At 41.8% G+C, this 24,362-nt stretch overlaps 1 protein-coding gene across 5 annotated transcripts in view; it reads right to left on the minus strand.

The window, feature by feature from the left end:
• The window catches only part of Kif16b (kinesin family member 16B), a 282,143-nt gene that overhangs the window by 88,922 nt on the left and 168,859 nt on the right, over window positions 1-24,362 (minus strand). For 3 of the 5 annotated variants that reach the window (XM_037205261.1, XM_028884429.2, XM_028884427.2), the window contains exons 18-22: window positions 14,518-14,550; window positions 14,133-14,186; window positions 10,181-11,524; window positions 5,571-5,723; window positions 1,419-1,515 (exon numbers count right to left, since the gene is read on the minus strand). In XM_037205261.1, the coding sequence (XP_037061156.1) occupies window positions 1,419-1,515; window positions 5,571-5,723; window positions 10,181-11,524; window positions 14,133-14,186; window positions 14,518-14,550 (1,681 nt within the window). The remainder of the gene's footprint in view (window positions 1-1,418; window positions 1,516-5,570; window positions 5,724-10,180; window positions 11,525-14,132; window positions 14,187-14,517; window positions 14,551-24,362) is intronic. The other 2 variants (XM_028884430.2, XM_028884428.2) reach the window with 1 other exon arrangement.

Below are 24,362 nucleotides of genomic sequence, written 5' to 3' on the forward strand. Positions count from 1 at the left end.
AGCATGCTCATAGAGGGGAGAAAAAACTGAGTCTATTACAAGTATTTATGAGAATAAAATTCTAAAGAAACATACCTGTCATTCAAATGACAACCTTTCCACAGGATTTACATTCCCAAAGTAAACAAGTCTCTTATTCATTTATTTGCAGGACAGAGATCTGAACCACTAACTTCTAATGTTAAGTTTAAACAGCAAAATTACAATCAAGATTTCCTTAGCCTACAAGTTATGGAATTCAGTAAAATGGTGTCTCAAAAACAGAAACAAAAACAAAAAAACTAACAAAACTGCACATAGAGGTCCTATATGACTCAGGTATACTGCTTCTGAAAGTACATCCAAAGTACTCAGAGTCTTCATGGACCAGAGAAACCTACATGGCTATGTTTATGCAGTACTATTTCTAATAGGCAAGTTAGGAAATGGGAGAGGCATCCATCAATGTGTGAACAGATAAAGAAAATGTGATATGTGTGTGTGTGTGTGTGTGTGTGTGTGTTTATATATGTATGTATATGTGTATATATATACATATATGCATATGCACAATGGAGTTTCATTCAGCCATAAAGAAAAGCCAAACTGTGTCAATTACAGGCAAATGGTTGGGATGGATCATCACATTATACAAAATAATCTAGATTCAAATAGAGGCATCAAGTCTTTATTCTCAAATGAGCAATTTAGAAAAAAAATCAAAACAAAACAAAGACTAAGCCCTATCAGGGCATAAAAACAGAAGAAATGCAAAATTAAAGATGTGGATAGAGATCAAGGGGAGGGGGATGCAAGAGAGTGATGGTGTAATATGTAAAATTATCTTGTATGTATGGACAAAAGTATCACAAAAAACCATTACTTTGTAAAATTTATATATGCTAATACAAAAGACATGAACTGTCATTTGATAAAAATAAACTTACAAAAGTATACATCTCAAGTAGAAAAGTATATGTCTACTTGGAATACTTACAAAGTAAATTATGTATTATAGAAATTTGTTTTATTTGGGAAGAAAACAGAAAATGTTACATGTAAAATTTTTAGGAATCAAAGCAAATAAAGAACATGAAGAACCTTAACATGTGTACCTAATCAATGTTTCCTCAGAATTACAAAACTGTAAAAGAAGCTACTTCGCCGTTGCGCACGCTTTAATCCAGCATCGGAGCAGGCAGGCGGATCTCTGTGAGTTCGAGGCCGTGCTACGAGTGATTCAGAAAACAAAGCTACATAAGAAACCTGTCTCGAAAGACAAAAAAAAAAAAAAAAAAAAAGAAGCTACTCTTCAATGAATTCTATCTGAAAACTATTCAGGTCCATCCATTGACAATAAGTGCTCTTCTGAAACATTCCACATCTGAATTTTCATTAAGCAGCAGTAATGACTGTATAACCTGGCTCCTTAAGCTCACCTTCATCACATCAGCAGGTGCATGGCTGGCATCACCAACTGCCCTGTGCAAATCATGAAGGCGTCTTTGGACTTCTTCCTCAATGTAAGCACTGATCCTGAAAATGATAGAAATGTGACAGTCACTATGGTCACTATGTATACCTTCAAGATACCCCATACAATAGGGGTCATTTCATTCTTAAGGCCGTGTATGTACATATATGATGAAACTAGAGACCATCATATTAAGTCAAATAGTTTAGACTCTGAAAGAGAAGTATCATGTCTTTTATCTCATGTGTGCTATTTAGAAAAACAAACCAAAAAAACAAACCAAAACAAACAAAAAAAAAAAAAAAAAAGCCTTATCAGGACTTGAAAATCCTGATATTTGTTTTATTTATTCCATATAAATAAAAATTTGGGATCCCAAACTATTTTCTTCTTTCTAAGAAGTCTGGTACTATGCATTCACTCTCTGGTCTTTCTCCAAGTGAGACAGGATTACATAAATAAATAAGAAGAAACTGAAATTGAATAGAGAGTAGGCTATTCCACCGAAACCCTCCCTGAATCTTATCATCAACAGCACACTGCAGGCTAAAGGCAAATCATAGCCATGGAAGTCAGAGGCCCTGTGCTCACAGATTCCACTGTATGACAGACCACTGGGTTTCCTCATTTGGAAAAAGAAGACATGAATGATAGTTATTTCTTATGCATAAGGCCATTTATGATGATTACTAAAAATTGAAAAGAAATGGAAGACATACTCTATGAATATTAACTGTTTATCTAGAACAGTGTCTTACATTCTCCCTGACTATCTTCTAACTCCAACTAGGTTATCTACATGTGGCCACTGAGACCACACCTGAAAGGTGTCTGCCATGTGGATTGCTTGTCACAGAGCCAAAACAGAAAGGAAGTCAGAAACTATTGACTTGTAAAGTAGGTGTCAACTAATATCTAGTGCCTCACAGGAAGAATCTGAATCTATATAAAATCTCATCACCAGCCTTGACCTTCAAAGTTGTATTCAGTGAAGTCTCTGGTCGGCCAGAGTTATTCCATCAGAGGAAACAGTCAAGAGGAATAATAGGATACAAGAGATCTGATAAGGAAAGTGGGAAAACAGGGCAGCTCTTCAGGCAAAGTGGAGGGAGGTAACTTCAGAAGATGGAGGGAGACAGGTAACAATAACATTAAGGATGTCTGAAAAAGGTCTGCATAATTGTACTATTAACTATTTACCTAAAACAAGCCTATAATAAAAATTTAACTCTGTGTATAAATACATAGATAGTTTTAACCAGCATTGCAACATAACCCTAAGGGTGCAGCAGTAGCACACATACCTTGGAGGTAACCAACAGCTCTCGAATTAGACTTAAGGCTCATTCAAGAGGAGGGAAATCATGCCTGGTACTGGAAACTCAGCTAACTACCTAGTGATAGTGAAGTCATGATTACTGGAGGAAAATCTACAACCACTACTTTACTAAACTATCATAATCCCTAACTACATTCTAAATATTTGTCCTTATATCCACAAATAAGTGTAGTCTTCACCTCCTCAAGGAAACTTCTCTTTGCAACAGATGGAGACCACTATAGGAAACTACAACCAATCAAAATTCAGAGTTGTGGAGCCCAGTCCCAATAGATACATCTACTAAACACTCCTGCAGCTAAGGCTCAGGGAATATGTTGGAAGAGATGGGTACAAATATTCTAAGAGCCAGGGGATCAGGGAGAGTGTGTCTCCTGATAACATCAAAACCTACACCCATAAAATCTCACCAACATGAGCTGAACAAGAATGATGCCAATAGACATGCCAAAGTGGATGGGCAAAAGCCCATGAGGTTCCATCGCTACACAAAGAACTATCAGCAACTGAGGAAGGCTGAAAGAAGGAGAGACAGTCTTCTCCAGAAAAGAGCACACCAATTTGTTGTCCAGTGCCAAATAGTCAGTCCTGAAAACATACATACACACAACATTATACAGACTGAACAGGTTATATTTAGGAATATATATGCATATACATGTATGCATACAATAACAATTAGTGAAAAAGAGGCTATGAATTTGAAGCAGAGCAGGGAGGTATATATGGGAGGACTTGGAGGGAGGAAGTTAAGAGAGACATATTTTAATTGTAAAATAACTTCCAGTAGCTCAGACTGTCCAAAGCAATCATGATATAAGTATAGGATGGTGTCTTCCAATTCCATAGATAGGGCCATCTGTCTTTATTCCCTCTCTTTCTCCCTCCCTCCCTTCCATTCATTCATTCACTCATTCATTCATTCATTCATTCATTCATGTGTATATGTGTATTTGAGTGTCTGTCTATACATGTTCATGTGTGGGTAGATGCACATGTGGTAGAGGACAGGGGACAACCTTGGATGTTGCCATTTCTCAGGTGTCATTTATTCATTCTTTTTTGAGAAAGGGTCATTTATTGGACTGGAACTTCACAAGTAGGCTAAGGTAGTTGGTCAGGGATCCACTCATGTCTGTCTCCTTGGTGTTGGGATTATAAATGTTTCATTATGCCTGGCTTTGTTTTTGGTTTTATTTTAGTTCCCAGGTGTAGCTAGAGTTTTCCTGCTTGCCCACACTCAGGACAAATCTTTGTCACCTGCCAGTCCCACAGCTGCTCAGACCCAACCAAGTAAACACAGAGACTTATTTTGCTAACAATCTGTATGGCCGTGGCAGGCTTCTTGCTAACTGTTCTTACGGCTTAAATTAATCCATTTCTACAAATCTATACCTTGCCACGCGGCTTGTGGCTTACCAGTACTTTACATCTTCCTTGTCCTGGCGGCGGCTTCAGGCAGTCTCCTTCCTGCCTTCCTGTTCTTTTATTTTTCTTCTCTGTTAGTCCCCTCTATACTTCCTGCCTAGCCACTGGCCAGTCAGTGTTTTATTTATTGATCAATCAGAGCAATTTGACATACAGACCATCCCCCAGCACAGCCAAGTGCAGACCATCTCAGACACCTGCACTCAGGCCCGTGGTCCTAAACATCCTCTATGCGGACCTGCTGGGTAAAGCCACGAGGAACCCAAGAACGGCTCCCACAAGACATTCAGAACATTCCACAGCACCCAGGATCTTGGGTCTGCAGTCTAAAAGGCAATTATTTTATCAAGTCAGCTATCTTCCCAGCGCTAGATGGGTTATTTTAAATTAAATTATTTCCTTATTTATGCTTTCATACATTCAATAAATAAGTATTTGTAAATATTTGCAAGATCTTATCAGTGTTTGGTACTGCTGACCAACAGATGAGACACTTTTCTAAAATGCTGGGTAAATATATTAATATTGTATATTACTATGTATCTTTCAGTGTTGAAACTAAAATCATATACAAATGGCCATGAATCAAGGCCATTTACAGATGACCTCCTCAACCTTATGGATTTTTTTTTTTTTTTTTTGGTTTTTTTTGAGACAGGGTTTCTCTGTGTAGCTTTGCGCCTTTCCTGGAACTCACTTGGTAGCCCAGGTTGGCCTTGAACTCACAGAGATTCGCCTGGCTCTGCCTCCTGCGTGCTGGGATTAAAGGCGTGTGCCACCACCGCCCGGCTAGCCTTATGGACATTTTTAAACTGGTCCCATGGAAAACACAGACTTATACTAAGAGGGAAAGGAGGCTCATGCCATTCTGAACACATTTCAAACACTGAGCTCCTAAATTCAGACTGCAAGGCTGCCCAGTTAGATAATTCCCCCATGGAAAAATTCAATTAATTCTCCAAACTGGTTCTCCCAACCTGGCCTCTGCAGCACTTTGCTCTGGATGAGTTGGTTTCTCTGCATCTTTTCATTCTACCATCTCATACAAACTATTTGAAACCTGATTTTTTTGATTTGGCTGACCACTTCTTAGGTCCTTGATTCTCTTCACACTATCACTCACCCAGCCACAGGCCAAGACAGAGGACATCTCAAGCACAGTATTACTATTGCGTTTGATAAATCCCTCCATCCCAGCCACAGGCCAAGACAGAGGACATCTCAAGCACAGTATTACTACTGAGTTTGATAAATCCCTCCAGAGGTAAACTAGCCCTCCAGAGGTAAACTAGCCAATAGATCATTACATAGAATCAAAGCAAAGCATGGCATCAGGTGAATATTGAGTACCTGGCATCCATCAGTGGAGCCAGATGAGAGTTGTCAGCACTGGGTAGCAAGCTGGAAAGAGAAGTCTTTCCCTCTAAGGTCCCATGATGAGGTCTTTGAACACCATCCACCTCACAGATCTTCTGTTTCAGCTGGTGGATATCATGTTCTGACCTAAAAAGATGTGAACCATATAACTCCGTTAATTAATAGTATTACATGAACACATTCTCTGTAGGGAACTATTCTAAAAACCCTGGGGGAGGCAGAAAGAACTCTAGGGCAAGATGTTTTCCCTTCTAGTAGAAAAGGTGTCACATACAGAAAAAGGAACAAGGTGAAAATGAGCCATGAGAAGAGACAAGAGTTTCAGGCATCCAAGGCTTGGACTACCCGGCCACTAAGGACAAAAGCACTTCTGCTGTGTTGTAAGCAAGTCCTTCTTTAGAGGCACTGGCCAGGATTTTGAATCCCTTAAACCTTGACTAAACAGGAGTTGGTTGTGGACTACATATCAAAATTCTGTTAACTACTTCCACTTGACAGGATCTATCCGAACGTAGTTCTGCGCCGAGTCTTCAAAGGTCATTGGAATTGTGGTCATTTGGAGATAACAGTGGAAGATGCTCCAAGGACAGAAACCAATCACATCAAAGAAATTGTGCCACAAAATCCAGGAAGGCACTTTGGCCAAGGTGGAGACAATGGGGGGGGGGGGAACCAAGGGAGAGAAATCTAAGAAATAAAAGTTGATTTAGATGAGAAATTAAAATGAGCCACAAATTGTGAAACCAAAAACCATTATTGCTGATGACAACTGGTACATTTTATAAGCTCTGAACTGTATGAAAAGCTCAGCCAGGTGAATCTGAATCCTGAACAGTGAGGCTGAAGGGTCAGGCTTGCCGGCAGATTTAGCCTCAGGAACATAGACTCAGCAGCTGAAGACCACAGCCCACTCAGTGTGTGAAAACAGACAGGTACTGGATCTGGATTTCTACTTATCTAGGGATCAAATGAGCTCAACTAATCACTTTCATTTTCTTAGTCTCCAAAAATCAGAGATCTTAGTGTCAAATGCTGACACATCTTGATTCTGCCAACCCCCTGGTGCTACCATCAGTAACTTGCCTTTTTTTTTAATCTTGAACATGAAGGCCATGGCTCTTAATTCTCAGAGATGTGATTCTGTGGTCAGTAGGGGAAGCACTCATGACTTCCATAGGAGGAAGCTTTCAGTTCAACTCAGGTCTTATTTATCTCATGATGAGGAAAAGTTTCCTGAGCATCCATTTGCAGAGCATCCAGTATTTTCAGAAGAGGAGTGGGAATATAGGGATCTGGGCATGATGGCCCACATCTGTAAATCTGGGAGGTAGAAGTAGATGGGGGTTCATGGTCATCCTCTGCTGTGTAGTTTGAGGACAGTAAAGGTCACATGAGACCCTATCTCAAAAACACTACGACTACCAACAAATAAGAAGGGTGTGAGGGACCACATGGATGGCAAAGAATCAAGGCCTGCTTTCAACAGGGTCTCAGCAATGGCAAGCAGGATGCAAGCAGAAGACAACATGATCTCCTGATGCCTCTTGGGTTTTCTCACAGGTGTTCTTTCAGGCTAAGACGTTAGAAAATCTGGACAGAGGTGACTTAGCATAAAGGTTTGATTGGGGCCCTAAAGACCCAGTGAGATTTATATAGATAGCAAGAGTGAAACAGGATAGTACATGAAACACATGCTATGTGAAGTACTGGCTTGTCTGTATTTCAGCCACCATACCAGCCCACTAACAGCTGGGCAAGAAATGAACCTAAACGAAGCCCCTAATCTGCTACTTTCTGTGTGTCACTAGTCCCCATTAGTAATATAACCACTATAGGTTAAAATAGCCTATCTTCTGCCTGGGGGTAGTGTCCCTTCTTCATAGGAAGACTCAGGGACAGGACACATGCCATTTTAAACACAATTGAGCTACACGGGATTGTTCCTCATGGGGGGGGGGCAGCCGCATCATTTTTGAGGACTCTGATGATAGAACTGGTCAAACATTGAGTATTAGCAGTTTTCATCTTCTCTCTCCTATGGTGACATGAGGGCTTTCTAATGGTGCTGCCTGACGCATGCCACTGGGCCAGCTGGAATGAACAGCAATGGAAAGGAAGGCAGTGGCATGACTTCACCAGTTCCTAAGGCACCAGGGAACGAATGAGAAACCATGTCCAGTGCAGTGCTGCCCCATCTGGTGCCATGTGGCTTCAATATTTCAGTTGGTCAATTTCACAAGGGGCCAAGTCAGGCTGCACAGGCAGTCCTGCAAGAAAAGAGCAGCAGGGATGTCCGTAGAAAGCTGCTGAAGCATTGCAGGCAAAGCAAAGCGCCCAGAATTCATCAGCCTGAATTAGATAGTAGAGAAGTCTATTTCATCGGCACTCGGGAGGCTAAGTGCCTTCTTGTGAGCTTTCTGGAGGATTGCTGACACCAAGGAATCACTTCCACAGAAATTTCAAAACCATGTCTGCTATTACAGAGTATTAATACTGAATGACTAGTTGACAAAAGTCAGGGACATCAAGCTAAAAGCTCAGGCTGCCTCTTACTGCACACTGCAGGATACAAATTGAGAGCATGCCCTCCACTACTTTAAATTTCCTGGGGCTAGAGCTTTGTCCAGCAATTTCATTTACATAACATACCTGCAATCATTTTCTTAAACCTCCGACCTACTTCTCTGAAATAATAACATTATGGTTTTGGTATTTATTTTGTTTCTGTTTTGCCTGAAGGAATTACCAGAGAGTGATGGTAAATGGAATCCATAGGATAAGCAGATCACTTAAAAGGAAGCTGTCTTGACCTTCTCAGGAAAAAGATGGGTAAGAGATACATTTAACACTTCTGAGAAGGTCTTGCCTTGTCTCAACCACTGTACCCTTGCCTCTGCCAAATGCTAAGTTGGGGTCTTAAGGCTAATAGGCAGAGTACTGCTGATTATGCGTTCGATAAGACAGAGTTCCAGGTCCTCCCAAACAGGCTGCAGTTAAGAACTATGAACAGAGGCAGGGCATGGTGGTACATGCCTTTAATCCCAGCACTCCAGAGTCAGAGGCAGGCAGATCTTCATGAGTTGGAGGGCATGAGTAGCAAAATTCAGCCAGACAGTGAGAGACAGTCTTTAAAAAACAAACAAACAAACAAAAACAACAACAACCTATAAACAGAAGTTCCCTGAAAAAGCCACACCTATGTTAAAGATTCTGCAGACTGATTGACTAAATACAGTAATTAGCAATTAGTGATATGAACAGTTGGAATTTTACAGATAGAGAGTTAAACTTACTTTGGGCAATCTTTATTTCTGTTAGTAGTCACTTAGCAGTTATGTGTATATCTGACCCAACAACTGTTTGATTCTCTAGATAAATCCCTTGGAATGTGTCCCTAAACTTGACATGCCTAACCTCCACCAATCTTATAGCTAACAATGTCATCAGATAGCATCTAAAACCTACAGTTGAGATTTTTTTTTCCCAGTCTATGGAATCCACTGATGTCACCAATGCATTTAGTAAATGCATGATTTAGGATTTTGATTTGTTCTGGAAAACTCCATGTGACCACTTCCAGAGTAGACCATGTCCCTCAGGACAAGTAAAATCTGTGTTCCCTGAGTAGCCACTCAGCATTGGCTCAGTGTAAATGATCTCTTGATCCCTGTGGAGCAAGAGCTTTGGTTTTTGTTGATAACTGACCTGAGTATGGAGCTAAAAGAAATGAGACCTAAGTGGTCAAGGCCATCCACGAAGTAAGAGACAAATCACATAGGTGGCCTCTAACCTCTCTAGGAGTCTTAGCATGACTGCAGAATACCAGAAAAGGCACTCCTAGGTTTCAATATTTACATGTTTCAGAGTCTACTGGTATTCATGACAACAGAATAGAAAGATAAATATTCTTTCCTTACCCTGTCAGGAGTGCTCATTTCCCAGTTTTCTTTCTAAAATGCTGACTTTAAGGGTGGGACATCTACCTGATTTTAGTTCTCTTCAATTTGTAGGAACCAGCTCGGGATTCACAATGCATGAACTCTGGGGGGGACAGGACTTCACTGTGGCCAGAGCCGCTCACATAGAAGATATGAAATCCTGGTGAAGGAGGACACGCATGGGAGAGGGGAAGAAGTGGGGTGGTGAGAAAGCAATGAAAGAGATGAGGAGGGAAAAAGGGTGGGGGGGGGCAGGAATAAGAGGGAGATCGAGGTGGGACTCTAGGTTGAAACTCTGCCAGGACCTGCACTTGTCAAACTATTAGGACACACATCCCATAGGTCAGTTCAGTGAAGGACTAGAACTTTGTTTTTGTCTATGTGCTTTTCTCAACTTTAAGTCAATGATTCTAAAACAAAGATCTTATGTAAAAACAAACAAAAATTCTTAGGGGTGCTTATCTTAGGTTGAGTTTTTTTTGTTGTTGTTGTTTATTTGTTTGTTTTTAAAGCCTTTTGCCTATGTATTAGAGAGCATAAAGTCTACAAGAATCACTTCTCCAGACAGTGAGCAGCCACAAGAGGCAGAATATAAGCAACCATGCATGCCTGCCCTATGTTTCGCTCCCTCTGCCTTAGTCTTACCTTGCAGGGTCCTTTTCAAGGACCTCTTGTTTGGCCTCCAGACTGGCCCACAGCCCTGACTGCTCCATGCTGTGGAGAGAGCCAACTTTCTGCCTCTGCTCCTGGATCTCCAGGTCCAGGGTAGAGCGCCTCTGCAGGGCAGAGTGCCTCTGCTCTAGCTTGGCCACGGCCTGCTCCAATGCTTCTCTCTGCTGCTTCTCCCAGGACTCCAGAATCTCCTTTTCCTTTTTTCTCACCTTCTCTTCCTGTCGGGCGACATTAGCTGTGAATTCGAAGGTGGCCCGGAGCTGCTGCAGCTGGCTAGCATTCTCTTGGTACCGTGTGATCTGCTCTTCTTTTTCTTCCATTTCTTTCTCTACTTGGTAGAGAGTGTTGTCTAGGCCCAGGGCGCCTCTGTCAAGGATGTCAAGAGCTCTCTGCTTTTCTTCCAGCAGAGCTGGCAAATGATTTTGCAGAAGGTCCCGCAGCTGGCGCTCTTTACTCTGTAGCCTGGACTGTGCAGTCTTTATTTTCTCTAGACCTTCAGGCCGGAAAGGGATGCTACTGTTATCTGTTGCCGACAAGCTAGGTTCCTCCTGGACTTCACATCTTACATGCTCCAGGGCTTCCTGCTCTTCTTGGACTTCTTTGCTTAGGAGGTCTTTCTGTTGGACCAGGTCCTTCTCCAGGTTTGCTAGCTTGACAAGCTGCCTTTTCTTGAACTCTAAGAAGTACTGCTGAGCCCTTTCCAGTTCATCCCCACAGGTGTGGTCCCCTTGTGCTCCAGCCTCTTTGGCTTGCAAGAGGGCTTCCTGGATGCCTTCTAGTTCCCTCTTTTCCTCCTGGGCCCGCTGGACCTCTCCAGGACACAGCAGTGGACCAGTCTCCTGCCTCTCCCGCAGCTGCTCCTCCAGCTGTGCCACCAGCAGCACCTGCTCCTTCTCTTGCTCCTCCAGCCTCCTTTTCTCCAGCTGCAGCTTGGCACTCTGGGCATCTTGTTCTTTGTGCAGCCGGTCTAGCTCCTGGAATATCTGAACCTTCTCGGCCTGCTCATGGCTGCTGAGTTCTTGGAGCCTGCGAAGCTCCTCTCTGATGCGGGAGAAGCTCTCTTCTTCCTGTCTCCTCTGCTGTTCAAGCCCCTGCTGCTCCCGGAGCCTCTCTTCCTCAAACCTTTCCTTCTCAGCCAGCAGGTCCTTGAGCTTGTTTTCAATGTGGAAGCTACGGCGTTTGAGGCTTTCCTCCTGCTTGCGGATCTGCCGCTGTACGATCTCGGTTTCCTTGCGCCTGGTCTCCACCTCCTGCTGCATTCGCTCAAGTTCCGCCTTGTCCGATTTCTGCTTTTCCTCCATCTCTTCGATGAGTTTCCTGCAATGCAAATGCTGATTGGTCACTATTTGATCACTACGTTCAGCGTTCAGCTTTGGTCCAACTTCCCCTAACTGGACTGTTCTGAAAACACTCAGGCAACATAAAGCCAACCTTTCATTAAAACAAATGAAGAAGAAGTGTTTCCCTTTCACATTTTCAGAAGCATGCTATTTCACTTTCATTTTATTTTATTTACTGTCCAGTATATCGTCTGCCTACTCTCCTGGAGTAGCTTCTGGTATCAGTTCTTTGTGAAGCCTAGAATCATGTGTTATTCATGGCATAATTAAAAAATCCCACCGAGCTCAAAGAGAAAAACACCATGTCCAATTTAAATTTAAATGTGGCTAGTTTTATTCAGCCCAATGACTAAACTGCAACAGACATTCAGTTACAAGATGACATTAAGTAAATTTTTCTGCTGTCTTCAATTCACTGGGGTTGAATAACAAAGCCAAAATAATGGACAGTAGATTGTTTTAGTTCAAAATAGAATCCTATATGCTCTTTAGCATTTAAAACTGGTTCAGAGCAAATTATAATCATCAAAATGGGCTACAGCATTGGAAACAACTGGAGTCTGTCAGGACACTTGAACACACAGGGGTCACATGCTGTGTTTTCTATAGAGGCACAATTGATTCTTATTTGGCACTACAACAGCTTGGGGAGGTGGACTGGCCTCCAAAGCAAGAGCATGGAATGACAGTGCTCAAAGTTGGCCTCCATCCCCTGGCACCCAAACTCCTGATCTACTTGATACTGGACATTAAACTCATTCCCATGAGCTATTGTTTAAACAAACCCCAAATTCTAGAAGTAGGTAACTATGTCGGAGATCCTCTCTGGCCTTAACCTCTTCAATGCCTACCTACCCTTGATCTACTTCCTGACTTGTTAAGTAGAGCAAAGGAAAAGAAAAACTATGATTGAATTAAACAAAGGATATTTTAGAACATATCTCAATTAAGCAGCCATATATATATATATCCCCAAATGAAAGCAAGCAAAGAAGAAGAAAAATTAATTACAGGTGGGAAAACACCAATAGCTGTACAAAAAATAAAGATTTTTAAAAGGACAATGATGCTGGCTGTTGTGGTATACGCCTCTTATCCCAGCAGTTGGCAGGCAGATGCAGCAGGCCAGCCTAGGTCATACACTGAATCCCTATCTAAAAGCAAGCAAAGTAAAGCAATAAAAAAAAAAAAAAAAAAAAAAAAAAAATCAAAGCCTGGGGATATAGCTCAGTGGGAGAGCACTGGTCTAAGATAGTGGTTCTCAACCTTCCTAATGTTATTACCCTTGTGTTGCAGTGAACCTTCACCACCATAAAATTATTTCATTGCTACTTCATAACTATAATTTTGCTACTGTTATGAATTGTAATGCTAATATCTGTGCTTCCTGATGGTCTTAAGCAACCATTGTGAAAGGGTCATTCTACCTGGAAAGTGGTTGTGACCCAAAAGTGGAGAACCACTGTTCTCTCTCTCTCTCTTTCTCTCTCTCTCTCTCTCTCTCTCTCTCTCTCTCTCTCTCTCACACACACACACACACACACACACACACACACACACACATGCACACACACACACACACACACACACACACACACACACACACACACACACACACACACACACACAGTGGGGAGGAGAGATAACAGCTCCGAATAAAGAGCACTGGCTGTTCTTCCAGAGGACTAGGGCTCACAAGTCACACAAGGGAGTTCACAAACATTTGTAACTTCACTTCCAGGTCTAGGGCATCCAGTGCCCTGTTCTGACTTCTGTGGGCACTAACCAAACATATAGTGCACACATAGATATGCTGTGGGATGTTCTGTATGGCAAATATGTTAATAAAAAAAACACTAATTGGCCAGTAGCCAGACAGGAAGTATAGGCGGGACTAACAGAGAGGAGAATTAAGGGAACAGGAAGGGAAGGAGGAGACTGCCACCAGGACAAGAAAGATGTAAGGCACCAGTAAGCCACGAGCCACGTGGCAAAGTATAGACTAATAGAAATGGACTAAATATAAGAGTAAGAGCTACACAATGTTAGGCCTGAGCTAATGGCCAAGCAGTTTAAATAATATAAGTGTCTGTATGTTTATTTTATAAATGGGCTAAGGGACTGCAGGGGGCTTGTCGGGACCCCGAGAGAAAACTACATAGATATGTGCAGGCAAAATATGTGTATACTTAAAATAAAATAAATAAATCTTATTTTACTTAATTAAAAGGTTGGAGATGGGTTGTTAGGAAGGAAAATGCTTTTGATGTTTCATCTTTATAGACTCGTGACTTTTTAAAAACCCAAGAATACTAAGAAAAGATTTGAGGTTAAATTTCAACAGAGCTCAGATGTTTAATTTACTGACTATTCCCCTTTTCTCACAAGTATTTGAAGATGAACTGCTGTGAAAATTGAAAGATGACGTAAAGTCAATCCCTTATAAGAAAGTACCTGCAGGCATTAGATATGTAAATAGCAGGCTCAGAGCTAGAGGGAACCATGGAAACAGAAGAGGTCAACTCAAGAAGGATACTGAGAGAGCATCCCAGACAGCAGCTTGACATGTGGGCCTCACAACTTACCTTTTGCTTTCCAGTTTTTCAAGTTCTTCACGCTGCTGTCTCTCAAATTCAAGTCTGGCAAAATCAAATGAAAATAGTCACTTCCATAAAGGAGCTTTTCTCTCTGCACACAGATTAACACACTGGAGCACAGATTTGTCTATTACTTTAATTACTATGGATTAGCAAGTTTAAAGTGCATTCTTTGCTCTATCACTATGATTAGAAATTAGATACAATTTAGGTGTTTGAACTTAGACTGAAGAGAACAGATTTTATTTGAAAGAAAATAAAATATTACTGTAGTTATAAAATAAACAGAATTAAACACAACTTCTAAATGCTAAGCATGTCTATTCCATGCAGCTTAGTCACTGATGAGTAGTAAGTAAGAAGGAGAATCTACCTTAGACAGATGGGTCCTTTTATAGGGAAAAGACTGCCAGGGAGGTAGATGGGAGAGAGCACAGACATCCATTAAGAAAACAATTCAACAGGAAGAAACACCAGGAGAAAAGCAGTAAGGTACTTAAAAGGCAATGGTCATGCATAGGTCAAATACCACATTTCCCAGTAAGTGCATGAAGCAAACACTCCAGAAAGTTAGCTTGCTGTTTTTCACACTTGGTTGACTACTGAGCACAAATAGTTACTGTGCATAGCAAAGCCCTTCTTTTAGTGCTGTATCATAGTAACGCTACTCAGAGGTTCAGATGTGCTGAGTGACAGTGGGGTCTATGAGACTACACAAAGTCACACAGTAGTAACAAAATAATGGAAAGCCGGTCATGTAGAATTTTTAAATTCTGACAACACAAGCCAATTTCCCTGACATGAGGAAATAGGTTTCACTTTTTCAATTGAACACCATGAATTGTAACGCTCGAATGTACACATTTCTCTGTTGTAGACGGCAGATACTGCTGCAAAGCTGAACTAGGGAACAACACACCATCAACTATTTTCCATGGACCACGTGCAGATCCAAACTGGCAACACAGATGATTTTACAATGTTCGAAGATAGGATTCAAAGGGATCTCTTCTCACTTCCACTGGGGCTAGAAGGTGTCTGGTTCCTTTTGTAAGCACAACTGTGCATCTAGGGCACAAGAACAGTCATGCTGATTGGCACAGGCTGTTCCCTTTGTCCTCTAAGAATATTAAGGCTGCAAACTGTATCTCCAAGTTACAGAAAAGGAACCCAAAGCTTGGATGTCTCCAGAACTTGTTCCAGGTCACAATGGTAATGTGTGGTGGAGCCAGCATTTGAATCCATAACAACCTGCTTCCAAAACACTCTCTGTTGACTTATTTTCTAAGTCTTGTTCAGATTTGTGATATAAAATAAAAAACTTACCTTTCACTGAAAATTGTTTCTGTTGATATTAATGCTATGTCAAGTGAACATAATCAATCTGTAGCTTAGTATAAGCATAGGTGTCCACACAAGATCAGTCATGGAGACAGATAACTGGTAACCATGGAACCCAGCCCATATGGCTGTGCATTAAGTAGATATGATATGATCATTCCTAGTAAAGATTTATTTATTTATTTATTTATTTATTTATTTATTTATTTATTTATTTATTATACAGTGTAATGTCTGCATGTATCCCTGCAGGCCAGAAGAGGGCGTAAGATCTCATTACAGATGGCTGTGAGCTACCATGTGGTTGCTGGGAATTGAACTCAGGACCTCTGGAAGAACAGCCAGTGCTCTTAACCGCTGAGCCATCTCTCCAGCCCCCCTAGTAAATATTTTTAGTGTTGTGTTTCTCTTTTTTCTCTTTTACTCTCTCTCTCTCTCTTTCTTCTCTCTCTCTCTCTCTCTCTGTGTGTGTGTGTGTGTGTGTGTGTGTGTGTGTGTGTGTGTGTGTGTGTGTGTGTGTGTGTGTGTGTGTGTGTGTGTATTTAGGAACATGTGTGCTGTAACATACAAGTAGAAGTCAGAGGATAACCTTAGGTGGGGGGCGGCCAGACCTCACCCCCCACCTTGTTTAAGACAGTCTCTCTTGTTCTTCACTGATGTATGTCAGGTTAGGTGGGTGCCTTGAGCTTCTGGGAATTCTGTCTCTACCCATCTCTAATTCCCTGTAGGGACACATTGGGATGACAGACACATGTGCTACTGTGCTGATTTTTATGTGGGTTCCTGAGATTCAAGTTTAGGAACCATCTTCACAGCCCCCTGGTAAACTTGAACATATAGCTAATTCCCTCTAGGGACATTTATATAGTCAAAGGTAAGACTGGTTAAAATGCTTTTGAGGTCAGAAATTTCTCTAAAAAAAATCCCTTTAACCTTAGTTTTCATCTTCTGTGTGATATAGCTCTCTATGCCTATCAGCATCCACTGCTTTGACATCAACACGTGTGGAGCAGGCTGTTCTGAGAGCTGCAGCCAGGGACTGGGATAAAAACCTGTCTTCTAAGATGTGTTTCCAACACCCAGACATTCAGAATCTTCATGCTGTTCCCCAAATTGCAGGACATTGACACATTAATCATCCTCAGACCACAAAGCAGGAAACTGAGGCTTAATGTATTGAGTAGCATCAGAATCTAAGTTTGGTTCCAAAACTTATTACGAGCCACAATTTTTCCTAAGGGTTGTGTGGTGACAGGGAGATCATAAAATACAAGTGATAATATCTGATTTTACAGTCTACCTAAGCAGTAGCTTCAAATGTTAAGTGAATTCAGTGTTAGGCAATGAGGTACACCAGCAGACATGGCACATCCTAGACATTATAGCCCCTCTCTGTTCTGCAACAGTGTGCCACACACAGGAGAAAATGTCCCAAAATATTGGAGAAGCTAGCATCAAGGCAAGTGTTTTTCTTTCTTTTGTATGATATAGAACTTAAGAAAATATCACTAAAACCAGATTTTCGCTTCCCCCAGGTAACATGGGAAGGCATGGGTTTCAGGGGAGTATCAGAAACCACGTTCCAAAAAGCCTTTGAAGTTCACTAAAGACTTCAAACTTGACAAATACACCTGCCTGGGGTTTTGAAGACTAGCTAGGAAGGAGGTGAACTAAGAAGCCAGGAGACAAATAAAGACAGTAAAGGGAAGTATGGGTGTTGTTCTTGGCCTGGCTGCTTCTCTCTGAAGGCAGAAGCAAGACTCCATGCCAAGAGCAAGGAGACTAAGAGGCATACATATCAGGAAGAGGAGAAAGGGCGAGTGGGCGAGGGAATTGTACATGCGTGTCATCCTAGCAATAAAAAGGCTAAGGCAAGAGAAGCCAGACTGGGCTATTAGAGGTAGACCCTGTCTCTAAACCAAAACAAAAATAAAATAGTAGAAGAGAACTGATAAAGAAAGTGAGGGGAAAGACTCACTGGTATCACTCAAGTTTTGAGATTGTTGATTTCAGAGGTCCAATTTTCAGGCTGATATATTGTTTGTTTGTTTGTTTATCGGTAGTATTCAACCGAGATGCCTGAGTAAATGCAGGAAATGGCTGGTAGGAGCACAGAAAAGAGCTCAACTGCAGACATAGGTAGACAAAAATTCAAGTATTAGTCTAAAGATGAATTAGCTACTGAGCAAGAAAAGAAATGAAGTCAAAATGGAGCCTGCAAAATAGAGGAGAAAATCAGAGCAGTCTCTATGCTGACAAAGTGGGTACCAGCCAATCGGACAGCACGGTAAGTTGTTCACCTAAGTCACTCAAGATAACAGTAGGGCTTAGACAGATGCTGAGACTTCAGAAGAGACATGTGGAAGGGCAGATGAGAAGAGGAAGGAGAGCTGATGAGTGGCAATGGGTAAGTGCAAGAGTTGAGTGGATGAGAAGTGCCTCACTAGGCACAAGACTTGGGATCTTCAAGCAGCTGGACAGAGGATACAAGGTCCGTGGGCTCATGACATCAGTGCTTTCCACAGCAGACATCTTCAGCTTCGAATACTGGAGTAGTATTAAGAAGGGGAGACACTTGATCGACAGCAACTATCAACCTCAGACGTTTGAAGCCACAGCTTTTGGCCCTTCAGAAGGGCAGCATCTATTGATTAGGAAGATTCCTATTTTAGTTCTGAAGAGGAGAAATGACTTTTCTATGACTTGTTTCTACATCTTAGCCATTTTCTATTCAAAGAAGAGGTGTGCTTTGGTAGATAATAATTCCCTTTTCTAGAAAAGACTAAAATTTAAAAAAATCAACAACAACAACAAAAAAACCCTACTTGGTGCTATCTCTTAACTGAAGTAAGGTCACCAACAATATGAGAAGAGCATCATGAGTCAGGGATCCTACTCTAAACATGAGGGGACAGGAATTGTTGCCAATAGCATATAACTTCTATTAAATATCACATACTTACTGATCATACTTTAAAATGCATTTCCTTCCACAATCTATAATTATTTCAGTTAGCATACCACAATAGACTGTAAAATACAAGTGTGAGCCTGTCAGTATCTAGACAGTGTATCAAGTATAATTGTATGTAAATGTGGCTACATTTTTAAGCAAGTACAATTCACTATCTTACATTACTGGGATTATCATGGCCCCAAATGCTAATTTCCTAAGTGTTATAATTAAAAAGAAAACTATAAAAGGATGTAATTTTTGCAGCTGTTTTTAACATTTGAAAATGACATTTGGAGGTACACATACTGTGTTAGGTCCAACAAAAAGCACAGCGTACCATCTATTTTTACCAGGAATAAACTTTTCTCTTCATTAAAAGACAGCTAGCATTTTTAGGTATAACTGCACATCTTGCAATTTACATTCCTGTTATCATCAGCAATAGAAAATGAGAGGGTTGGAGTTTCTGAGTTCACACCATTACTTTGAAAGTGAGACTGTGATTATTTTTAAAAGAGAGAGAAGAAAATGAAGAAAAATTTAAATAAGCATAAACCATAAATATTTGTAGCCTTATGCTGTAGTAATACTGATTAGTTTGGTACCTCTAAAGTCAGGCCTAGAAGCAGGAGGAGATGGCTACCCATGTCCAGCCAGGACTTTCACTGGTAACTAGAGTGGTTCAGGCAAGGGGTGTGAGAGACTGAGCTCCAGACTGCAGCACATCTAGAAGGAGTTCCCATTTGGCAAGAGAGGTGACCTGAGACAGACATACTGGTAAAGTCTCCTGCCTGGATGGCTAATTCTATTGTCTGAACAGGTATATGGTTAGGAATCAGGAAAAAAATTATTCATCATTGAATAGACTTGGATTTTCTATTAGCAACTTTGGGTTGTAGTTATGTAGATCTACTGAACTGATGTACATCTCTTAAAGCTACATATGGTCTGCCTGGAATTCTTATTATATTACAATAAGAGACCCCACATTTTCATGGTGTATTGGGCCTTATAAAGTACTATGTCTCTGGTCACAGATACCTGCTGAACAAGCCCTGGCCAGTGCCTAGATACTTCAGTGCAAATCCTTATAAGAAAATCCTAGCATTCACTGGAGGATGACTGTTCTTTCTCTGGTCCATTACAAGGCATTAAAATTTTTCCTCTGGGTATCAGCACTCATATAAACATTCACTGGAAAGCTAAGAAAAGGTACTTTGTAAAGACGATTGACAGGAATTTCTAACCCCTCCATGTTACACACTGGGTTATCGAACAGTGGACTCCATACAATTGCAGTTCAAGGGTGTGAGGCAAGAAGGGTGAGAAGCAGGTAGGAGCAAAAAGTTTCACCAAACAGTTTAATCTGGAAAGTTACCCTCTACTTAAGTCAGAGTTTGTAATGTGAATATCCAAAGCAAATAAACTTTCACACCTCTAGTATAGAAAGTATCCATTAAAACTTCCAAATTGTCAGATATTTTCTGTTGCAAACTGAAGGTACCCAGAAATAATATCTTTTTTAAAGTAGTGCAATTTGATGCCATAAGCATTTTCTGTAGTTCTTCCCAGCCTACTTCAGTTAAGAGTACTGTAATCTGATTAATTAAATTCACACATATCCGAGCCAATCCTATTATAGTCCAAGACCACAGGCTTGCTGAAATGGGTATAGACTCAATAGGCATAACCTTCAGCTCAGCACATACCCCTATACACTAGCCATACCTACAACATTAGAGCCTAAGAGACTGAGGCCCAGAATGTTAGAGAAGAGTGTAAGATAAGCATCTCTTAAGAGGCGCTGGGAGGAGAACTCACCTCATCTAGCTCTTCGCCAATTCTCCATGTACCCTGAAATTCCAATGGACCTCCTTATTCAAACCGTGGTTGAAGAGGTGAGAGCCCTCCGCAGTTAAAATTGATCTGTTATTTCAAAACCCACTCTCCCTGTTCAACACACTATAACAGTGTGTCACAGGCAATCTTCCTACCACTTCCTTCCACCTCATGTTGGACCCAGCAAATCTTTACCAAGCTGTTGGTATGTGAAAGGCAGTGCTGGGGAGAAGAGGGAGTGACCAAGTGTGTTTGCACAGTTAAGGGAGTGTAAGGAAACAGAGCATGTGCAGACCACATTGACAACAGTGAGCCAGAACAAAAGGTGGCTTTGATAGGGGGTCAGAGAGAGGGAACATGGCTACAGGGATGAGAGAGAGAGTGAGCCATACAGATGAGGGGCTGCTGAAGGTTGGTCTTGAGAAATAGAATTATGGTGATGCCTAGGATGCGCTGAATAAGGATAAATCAGGAGGAAGAAGAGAACAGTAAAAAAGAACATACAGCAGGTACAGACAGAAGCAGGAAGTGGCCTCAGCTATCCACGTACAAAGTGCAGCAGGAATCAAGGGTGGTGAGCTAGGGCAGTAGTAGCACTGCAAGCAGAATATCCAGGTCAAGGCAACACTCTTTGAGGCCTTGCTGGCAAGTTGCTCTGCCACCTAAAGTGGACCTTGCCATGGTGGGTGAAACACTCAGGAACTGGTGCTCCGCCTCCCTAGGAACTCTCCTGTCTCACAGGTCCTGCCATCTGTGTGCCAGGCATAGTCGGGGGTGCTGAGGAGTCTCTGCCCTGTCGAACAGGGATCACTGAGTAGTAAATAATGGATATATTGTATTATGGCATCTGTGAAAAGGAATAAAACACGGAAAGACAGGAGAGCAAAGAAGAGACTCAGGAGAGCAGGACATGGAGGGAGAAATCACTGAGATGCATCTCCTGCCACCTGGGGAAGCCAGACAAAGAGCAGGTGACTTGTGTGGCCCACTGTGAGCCTGGCAGAACCAGCATGGTGGTGGAGAGGAAGCCAGAGAGAGGGGCCATGAGCAACTAGAGCAATAGCGAGGGCTGCTGGGCCTTTCATGCCACAGGGGGTGTGGCTGTCTCTCCCTTCCCAGGGGTTCCTGGACAACAAAGATCCTTCCATCTTGGCTGAGTGTGTACACCGTGGAGACCTCCTTCAAGGCACACAGAAGGCATTCTACCAATGATTATGCTGGGTAGTTTCCTGAAGTCAATGACCTGAACTACTGGTTCAGCAGACATGAGTAAGGAGATGCCGGTAATTAATACTAGCCTCTCTTTCCTGAAAAAAATAACAGTTATTCATACTCATCACTTCTTTGTGTTGAGAATAACTCATTATGGCAAATTTAGGAAAGACTTGTAAGTAAACACAGCCCAGAACCATGTTTGTTGTACTTTGAAATCACCTTTCAACCTAGACTGGCATATATACACATGAAACTGGGAGTCTATAATAAAGCATTGTGTTAGTTTGAATGTATTTGGCCTCCATAAGCACATAGGAAGTAGCAGTATTAGAAGTGTGGCTTTGTTGGAGTAGGTCTGGCCTTGTTGGAAGAAGTGTGTCACTATGGGGGTGAGCTTTGAAGTCTCATATATGGTCAAGCCATGCCCAGTATCTCAGTTCACTTCCTGTTACCTTCAGATTAAGATGTAGAATTCTCAGCTCTTTCTCCAGCACCATGTCTGCCTGCGGGCCATCATGACACATCATGGTGATAATGGACTAAACCTCTAAGTATAAGTGAGCCACCCCAGTTAAATGTTTTCCTTTATAAGTTGCTCTTCACAGCAAAAGAAACTCTAAGACCTAAGACAAATATATAATATCATTATATATACATACATACACACACACACACACACACACACACACACACACACACACACACATATATAATGTCATAAACATTTCTTCTTTATATACACCTAGGACATGTACCCAAACCAAAAACTGGTATTGTGTAACACTGTTTAATGTCATAGAATTCTATAATGACTTACATAAACAACCTCATTGTTAGAAAGGTACACAGGCAGACCATTCTGGAAAAAAAAAAGTCCAGAGTCCAGTCTCTTCTGAGAATCTGTAATCTCTTTCCTTAGTCATGGAGGGAGATTCTTCAGGGCTGAGAGTCAGTTCAGGAGGACAACAAATAGTTTGGAAGGCATTCAGGAGATAAACGCAACACAATCCAAAGAGGGCTGGACAAACTACAAAATCTGCATCTCTATGCCTGATATCAAACTACTCCTTGGATCTCCAACTCCTTTCAGCTTTGTTAACTGCAACACATTCCTCTCTCTTGGGCTGGTTCAATTAGCAGCTTTCTTCTGCAGGTATCCCATGGCTCTGGCATCTACCACATTCTAGACTCTTCAAGGCAATCCAAGCTTCCCCACGCTTCACACAAAGGCCTCTCGCTTCCCCTGCAACACGTTTATCCTCAATGGCTTTCCTTAGTCATGGAGGGAGATTCTATAACCCCTTTCTTGTATCCTTGACTCCAAAGCCAGAACCACCTGGCCGAAGCTGCCAAGTTCTTCTGTTTCCTAGGACTGGAACATGGCCGCCTTGTTCAATTCCATCTGTATCACCTTTCTGCTTTTAATGGTTTTCTTCAGTGCCTAAGTTAGGCTAGCATAGAATTGCTCTGTTGATCAGACTGGCCTTGAACTCAGAGATGCACCTGCCTCTGCTTCCTGAGTGCTGGAATGAAAGATGATACAACCATGCCCAGCCCTAAACTTTTCAATTCCTTGCATAAATTGGAAGTTTAGCTTGGTAAAGTCTTGTCCTAAGGTCACGACTCCCTTTATTCCATTTAACATCAGGTTTTTCTTTAAGCTTCTTCCTGGTGCTCCTTTTCTCCTCAAATTGTACATTTTGTATTTTTCCTTGCTCTGTTTGCCCCTTTTAATTATAGATCTACATAAATGTGACCACTAATAACCAACAGCACAGTTAATACCAAGCTGTCTGGAAATCTCCTCTGCCAAGTCTGTTAATGCATAACTCAACTTAGTCCTAGGCAGATTCTTTTGGATAAGAGAGAAAGCATCCATGTTCTTTGATAAATATCACAAGAATTGTCTCTAGGCTACATACTAATATTCTTCTCCTCTGAAACCTCCTGAGCTGGGTCCCCACAGTTGAAATTACACTCAGCATCACTGTTTTCCACACTTGTACTAGTATGGCCCATTAGCCACTTAAAGCATTCAACTGCTTTTCTAATCCAAAGTGCTGAAGTCCACATTCTTCCAAACAAAAGCAAGGTCAGACCTATCACCCAGACCCTGGTACCAACTTCTACCTTAGTTATGGTTTCTATTGCAGTAAAGTGGAACCATGACCATGGAAACTCTTAAAAAATAAAACATTTAATTGGGGCTGGCTTACAGGTTCAGAGGTTTAGTCCATTCATGGTAGGAAGCATGCAGGCAGACATGGTGCTAAGGAAGGAGACATGAGTTCTATATCTGGATTGGCAGACAGCAGGAAGAGAGAGTTCTACTAGGCCCAGCCTGGCCTCCTGAAACCTCAAAGCCCACCCCCAGTGACACACTTCCTCCACAAGGCCACACCTACCCACAACAGGCCATACCTCCTAACAGTGGCACTCCCTAATGATCAAGCATTCAAATGTATGAGCCTACTGGGAACGTACCTATTCAAACCACAGCATACCCCTAACCAGGTGTCTCAGGTTTCTACTGCTGTGAAGAGACATCAAGACTACTGCAATTCTTATAAAGGAAAACATTTAATTGAAGTGCTGTCTTACATTCCAGAGGTCCAATCCATTATCATCATGGTGGAGAGCATGGTGGCATGAAGGCAGACATGGTGCTGTAGAAGGAGATGACAGCCTTACAACTTGCAGACAACAAAAAGTCGACTGTGACGACACTGGGAGTAGCTTGGGCATAGGAGACCTCAAAGACCCCCACAGTGACACACTTCCTCCAACAAGACCACATCTCCTACTAGTGCCACTCCCTCTGAGCTTACGGAGGTCAATTACACTCAGACTAACACACCAGGCAATGC

This window comes from Peromyscus leucopus, chromosome 4 (genome assembly GCF_004664715.2).
Source record: "Peromyscus leucopus breed LL Stock chromosome 4, UCI_PerLeu_2.1, whole genome shotgun sequence".
Lineage (NCBI taxonomy): Eukaryota > Metazoa > Chordata > Mammalia > Rodentia > Cricetidae > Peromyscus > Peromyscus leucopus.